The sequence below is a fragment of the Phoxinus phoxinus genome, assembly GCF_949152265.1.
Source record: "Phoxinus phoxinus genome assembly, chromosome: 8".
Classification (NCBI taxonomy): Eukaryota; Metazoa; Chordata; class Actinopteri; order Cypriniformes; family Leuciscidae; genus Phoxinus; species Phoxinus phoxinus.
Window position 1 is genome coordinate 37653681 of NC_136883.1, and position 7500 is coordinate 37661180.

At 42.5% G+C, this 7500-nt stretch overlaps 1 protein-coding gene across 1 annotated transcript in view; it reads left to right on the forward strand.

Annotated features, from left to right (window-relative positions):
* The window catches only part of fam219b (family with sequence similarity 219 member B), an 11196-nt gene extending 4330 nt beyond the window's left edge, over positions 1–6866 (forward strand). Inside the window, exons 4-7 of the mRNA XM_079620090.1 lie at positions 9–83; positions 1498–1540; positions 6512–6662; positions 6707–6866. Coding sequence (XP_079476216.1) covers positions 9–83; positions 1498–1540; positions 6512–6661 — 268 coding nt within the window. The 3' untranslated portion in view covers position 6662; positions 6707–6866. The remainder of the gene's footprint in view (positions 1–8; positions 84–1497; positions 1541–6511; positions 6663–6706) is intronic.
* Positions 6867–7500: the final 634 nt, after the last annotated feature.

Here is a 7500-nt window from a genome sequence, read left to right on the forward strand (position 1 = left end):
CTCCGCAGTGTGAAGTTTAATAAGGGATACGCTGCCTTGAGTCAGACCGGAGAAGACTCGCTCATCTCTCTGGATTCAGACAGGTCAGACTCACTGATGTCCGGTCGTTACGGGACAAACACGCCGGAAAACCTGTCATTTGATCAGCGATATCAAGACGATTCAGGGCTCTCATTTATACACGGTTCGCACACGGTGCTTAAAGTGCCTGAATTTGACTTTTGGATATTTACGTCCTGGAAAACCCTTTAAAACAGACATACTTGCGAAGAGGAACTTAAAAAGTGCTTTACTTATTTAAATATAATATATTAAATTTAATTTTATTATTATTATTTTTCATAAAAATAAACAAACACATATACAATCTTTTCACGCAAATGAACACTGCAGCCCATCTTTTCTTGATACGAAGTACATCAACGTTATAATATAAAATATTTTTATTGAACAATAATAGCCATTATAAACTTTGTATTTAGTATATATATTAATAAACACGGTATAAGTTGTATTTTGGATACCTTGTACCCTGGACCACAAAACCAGTCACATGGGCCAATTTTTTTAAATTGAGATTTATACATATATATATATATATATATATATATATATATATATATATATATATATATATATATATATATAAGCTTTCCATTGATGTGTGGTTTGTTATGATAGGACAATATTTGGCCGAGATACAACTATTGAAAATCTGCAATCTTTTCAATTTGAAAAATTAGCATAAAAGAAAAATCTATAATTTTGACCCATACAATGTATTGTTGGCTATTGCCACAGATATACCCGTGTGACTGGGTTTGTGATCCAGGGTCACATGTCTGTAATTTGAGTTTAAAAAATCGTAAAGATATTGTTAGATAAGAACGATCTCTGATTGTAGTCCTTGAAAACCAAAAAAAGTAGTGCTTGAAAAGTTGAAAAGAAAACTCCTTAAAAGTAAATATAAAAATATGTTATTATGCGCACAAAAAGTATCCTCGTCGCTTGATAAACTGAAGGTTGAGCCGCTGTCGTCACTCGGACTATTGTAAACATCGTCTTTACTAACTTTCTGGGCCGGCAAGTTTCAATTACAGCAGAAGCCTCTGGAGGAGTGAGACACTCTCAGATTTAATCACTAATATCTTCATTTGTGTTCCGGAGATGAAGGAGAGTCTGACGGGAACAACATGAGGAGAGTCATTACTGACAGAGTTCACAGTTCTGGGGGAACTAACCCTTTAAATCCTCACTATGAGTCCTAATCATAAATAGACGCGTGTGCCGCAATCTTCCACTGACTGGGATTATAAAGGGAGTTTTGCGCCGGCTCTGGCGTACGCACGCTTCTATAACTCTGAATATTTTGGGCTTTTAGGCGCACAAACACTTTTAGGACGGATCCCGCGCACAGTTGTATAAATGAGAGCCCTGACATAGAGAATGAAGTGTGTGTTGATGGAGTGATTGATTGATTCTGTCTGATTTCATCAGTGATGCGGAGCTGGATTGTTCATCTGGATACTCCTCAGCAGAGGTTAGTTAATCATATTAATACACTATTAAATTATCAATTATTAAAGTGTCACTTTTTTATCACAAGTACAGTAAAATCTCATGTAGAGTGGTTGTGTTGTAGAGAAATCTTGATCTTGATGTGACATGAAGCTGATATGGCAATTCTTTCTCTTTTAATCTTTTCTCTTTTTTAATATTTTCTCTTGTAATCAATACAATATAATAAAAAAAAATCATGAAACCGCAGGCACACGCGCACCCGTTTTTAGGTGGGAGTGAATGGAATTAATGAGCTGTGTTTATTGAAGATTAAATACACTAGAGTCACTCAGTTTTTTATTCTCTCTATTTCAGAGTACTTGCATTTTAATTATGCATTGGTATATAAAGACAGTTTAAACAAATTTGAATACGTTTTTTTAGACAATTCTGACCTACCCTACCTTTAACGTTCGCTTTCAAAACTGTGCAACTCATAGAGTGGTTAGTGGTGTTTGCTGATGTTCCAAAACAAGTAGCGTAGCGAAATACCGTTTCTGTCGTGTTTTATTTGGCATTTTGTAAAATCCCATTGAATTCTGTTGGAGGACTCATTGCTCGTTGATATCACTGCGCTACCGGAACCCGAAAAGGGGCTGTTTACATTTGGTTGTAGTCTTTAAACTCGTTTATTTTTACTGTCTATGCGCTAGACACCGAGTTCCGTACAGCGTCCTTGCACGGCAAAGTGGTTATCGCCATCAAGTGGTCGGGAGTGTGCTAACGCTTCTGATTCAAATATCGAGCGGAAGTTTAAACGCGGTTGTGAGGTATCTGAAAAAATAGTTCCACTATAGAAAATAACACGGATTGAAATCATACATTGCGTCAATATATTTGTTTATAATCATCAAGCGAACACCACTAACCACTCGTGAGTTGCACAGTTTTGAAAGCGAACGTTAAAGGTAGGGTAGGTCAGAATTGTCTAAAAAAACTTTTATTCAAATTTGTTTAAACTGTCTTTATATACCAATACATAATTAAAATGCAAGTACTCTGAAATAGAGAGTATAAAAAACTGAGTGACTCTAGTGTATTTAATCTTCAATAAACACAGCTCATTAATTCCATTCACTCCCGCCTAAAAACGGGTGCGCGACTGCGCGCACGTGGGCAGAGCCAGCAATAGCGGCGGTAGTCATGGCGACGGAGAGTGACAGTCGCGCAAGCCAATCACTTGTTTCGTCCCGGTAGGAATTAATGAGCTGTGTTTTTTGAAGATTAAATACACTATAGTCACTCAATTTTTATACTCTTTTTCAAAGTACTTACATTTTAATTATGTATTGGTATATAAAGACAGTTTAAGCCAATTTGAAAAAAAGTTCTTTAGACAATTCTTACCTACACAACCTTTAATGGTTGTTTTAAGGACATGTTTGTGCATGCCGGTCGACAGCCGCTCTGAAGCGCTCAAAGGCGATTCTAAAAGAGTCAAAAAGTCGAGACCGGACCCATCGTCAACATCTCTGTGTCCACCACTCTAGTTCCTCCAAAACAAACTAGAAAATAGACTCAAAGTGCTAAATACTGAAATTATGCTTTAACTAAATGCATCATAATTCGCTAAAACACATGCGCAGGTCACTTTACTTCCTGAACAGGTGCGCATCTGAGTCCGTGAGCACCCGAACTCCAGGTCGTCTCGGGTTCGGGACCCCAGTGCACCCGGTCCGCATGACGGCGTTCACATTAGTGATATTTCATGCGAACCGTGCCCCGTTCCGAACTAAACTGCCAGTGTGAAAACACTCTACAACACTCCTGTGATGATAACATCTGTCCCATCCTCATCCTCATCATGTGTTCCTCATCCTCATCCTCATCATGTGTTCCTCATCCTCATCCTCATCATGTGTTCCTCATCCTCATCCTCATCATGTGTTCCTCATCCTCATCCTCATCATGTGTTCCTCATCCTCGTCCTCATCATGTGTTCCTCATCCTCGTCCTCATCATGTGTTCCTCATCCTCATCCTCATCATGTGTTCCTCATCCTCATCCTCATCATGTGTTCCTCATGCTCATCCTCATCATGTGTTCCTCATCCTCGTCCTCATCTTGTGTTCCTCATGCTCATCCTCATCATGTGTTCCTCATCCTCGTCCTCATCATGTGTTCCTCATCCTCATCCTCATCATGTGTTCCTCATCCTCATCCTCATCATGTGTTCCTCATGCTCATCCTCATCATGTGTTCCTCATCCTCGTCCTCATCTTGTGTTCCTCATGCTCATCCTCATCATGTGTTCCTCATCCTCATCCTCATCATGTGTTCCTCATCCTCATCCTCATCATGTGTTCCTCATGCTCATCCTCATCATGTGTTCCTCATCCTCATCCTCATCATGTGTTCCTCATGCTCATCCTCATCATGTGTTCCTCATCCTCATCCTCATCTTGTGTTCCTCATCCTCATCCTCATCATGTGTTCCTCATGCTCATCCTCATCATGTGTTCCTCATCCTCATCCTCATCATGTGTTCCTCATCCTCATCCTCATCATGTGTTCCTCATGCTCATCCTCATCATGTGTTCCTCATCCTCATCCTCATCATGTGTTCCTCATGCTCATCCTCATCATGTGTTCCTCATCCTCATCCTCATCATGTGTTCCTCATCCTCATCCTCATCATGTGTTCCTCATCCTCGTCCTCATCATGTGTTCCTCATCCTCATCCTCATCATGTGTTCCTCATCCTCATCCTCATCATGTGTTCCTCATCCTCATCCTCATCATGTGTTCCTCATCCTCATCCTCATCATGTGTTCCTCATCCTCATCCTCATCTTGTGTTCCTCATCCTCATCCTCATCATGTGTTCCTCATCCTCATCCTCATCATGTGTTCCTCATCCTCATCCTCATCATGTGTTCCTCATCCTCGTCCTCATCTTGTGTTCCTCATGCTCATCCTCATCATGTGTTCCTCATCCTCATCCTCATCATGTGTTCCTCATCCTCATCCTCATCTTGTGTTCCTCATGCTCATCCTCATCATGTGTTCCTCATCCTCATCCTCATCATGTGTTCCTCATCCTCATCCTCATCATGTGTTCCTCATCCTCATCCTCATCATGTGTTCCTCATCCTCATCCTCATCATGTGTTCCTCATCCTCATCCTCATCATGTGTTCCTCATCCTCATCCTCATCATGTGTTCCTCATCCTCGTCCTCATCATGTGTTCCTCATCCTCGTCCTCATCTTGTGTTCCTCATCCTCGTCCTCATCATGTGTTCCTCATCCTCATCCTCATCATGTGTTCCTCATGCTCATCCTCATCATGTGTTCCTCATCCTCGTCCTCATCTTGTGTTCCTCATGCTCATCCTCATCATGTGTTCCTCATCCTCGTCCTCATCTTGTGTTCCTCATGCTCATCCTCATCTTGTGTTCCTCATCCTCATCCTCATCATGTGTTCCTCATCCTCGTCCTCATCATGTGTTCCTCATCCTCGTCCTCATCTTGTGTTCCTCATGCTCATCCTCATCATGTGTTCCTCATCCTCATCCTCATCTTGTGTTCCTCATGCTCATCCTCATCATGTGTTCCTCATCCTCATCCTCATCTTGTGTTCCTCATCCTCGTCCTCATCATGTGTTCCTCATCCTCGTCCTCATCTTGTGTTCCTCATCCTCGTCCTCATCTTGTGTTCCTCATCCTCGTCCTCATCTTGTGTTCCTCATCCTCGTCCTCATCATGTGTTCCTCATCCTCGTCCTCATCATGTGTTCCTCATCCTCGTCCTCATCTTGTGTTCCTCATCCTCATCCTCATCTTGTGTTCCTCATCCTCGTCCTCATCATGTGTTCCTCATGCTCATCCTCATCATGTGTTCCTCATCCTCGTCCTCATCATGTGTTCCTCATCCTCGTCCTCATCTTGTGTTCCTCATCCTCATCCTCATCATGTGTTCCTCATCCTCGTCCTCATCTTGTGTTCCTCATGCTCATCCTCATCATGTGTTCCTCATCCTCATCCTCATCTTGTGTTCCTCATGCTCATCCTCATCATGTGTTCCTCATCCTCGTCCTCATCTTGTGTTCCTCATCCTCATCCTCATCTTGTGTTCCTCATCCTCGTCCTCATCATGTGTTCCTCATGCTCATCCTCATCATGTGTTCCTCATCCTCATCCTCATCATGTGTTCCTCATCCTCGTCCTCATCTTGTGTTCCTCATCCTCATCCTCATCATGTGTTCCTCATCCTCGTCCTCATCTTGTGTTCCTCATGCTCATCCTCATCATGTGTTCCTCATCCTCATCCTCATCATGTGTTCCTCATCCTCATCCTCATCATGTGTTCCTCATCCTCGTCCTCATCTTGTGTTCCTCATCCTCGTCCTCATCATGTGTTCCTCATCCTCATCCTCATCATGTGTTCCTCATCCTCATCCTCATCTTGTGTTCCTCATGCTCATCCTCATCATGTGTTCCTCATCCTCATCCTCATCATGTGTTCCTCATGCTCATCCTCATCATGTGTTCCTCATCCTCATCCTCATCATGTGTTCCTCATCCTCATCCTCATCATGTGTTCCTCATCCTCATCCTCATCTTGTGTTCCTCATGCTCATCCTCATCATGTGTTCCTCATCCTCATCCTCATCTTGTGTTCCTCATCCTCGTCCTCATCATGTGTTCCTCATCCTCGTCCTCATCATGTGTTCCTCATCCTCATCCTCATCTTGTGTTCCTCATGCTCATCCTCATCATGTGTTCCTCATCCTCATCCTCATCTTGTGTTCCTCATGCTCATCCTCATCATGTGTTCCTCATGCTCATCCTCATCATGTGTTCCTCATGCTCATCCTCATCATGTGTTCCTCATCCTCGTCCTCATCATGTGTTCCTCATGCTCATCCTCATCATGTGTTCCTCATGCTCATCCTCATCATGTGTTCCTCATCCTCGTCCTCATCTTGTGTTCCTCATCTTGTGTTCCTCAGGTGCACCCGGACCTGAGCCGGCAGCTGCTGAAGGATGGATATCATCTGGATGAAATCCCTGATGATGAAGATCTGGACCTGATTCCCCCAAAAGCCTTGAGCTCCTCCGTCTGCTGCTGCGCTGATGTTTCTTCCTGCTGCGTGCAGTGAAGTGTGCGTGTGTGTGTGTGTGTGTGTGTGTGTGTGTGTGTGTGTGTGTGTGTGTGTGTGTGTGTGTGTGTGTGAGGATCAAAGAGTTCTGCCTAAGTTCGTACAGTGTTTTTAAGAACACAGTCATTTTGTTTGTGATCGTTTAAGCCCCGCCTCCTTCATTCTGTCGATAAAACGCTTGTTTTCGACCGTCATGCCGTATTCGTATCCCATGAAACCGCTTCGCATCCGTGTCATAAATCACCCTAAAATAAAAGTAGTTACACTGAACAAAATTATAAACGCAAAACTTTTGTTTTTGCCCCCATTTTTCAATTGCACACTCCCTCAAAACTTCACAAAACGCCACATTTGCACTCCACAGGTTTAATCAACAACCTGATCAACTCGAGGAGATGTTGCACTGCGTGAGGCAAATGGTCCCACCAGATACTGACTGGTTTTCGGACCCCCCCCCCCGCCCCAATACAGTAAAACTGCACATTTCAGTGGCCTTTTATTGTGGGCAGCCTAAGGCACACCTGTGCAATAATAATGCTGTCTAATCAGCATCTTGATATGCTTAGATTAGGTGGAGGATTATCTCAGCAGAGGAGTGCTCACTAACACAGATTTATGAACAATATTTGAGAGAAATGGCCTTTTGTGTGCATAGAAAGTCTTAGATCTTTGAGTTCAGCTCATGAAAAATGGGGGCAAAAATAAAAGTGTTGCGTTTAAATTTTGGTCAGTGTATTTTATTTAGAGTCCCCCTGTGGTGAAATCCATATTTTACTGTAGTTTATGTGTGTATGTGGAGTTATTAATCTGCTTTAACACACACCATGTGTAAGTTCATA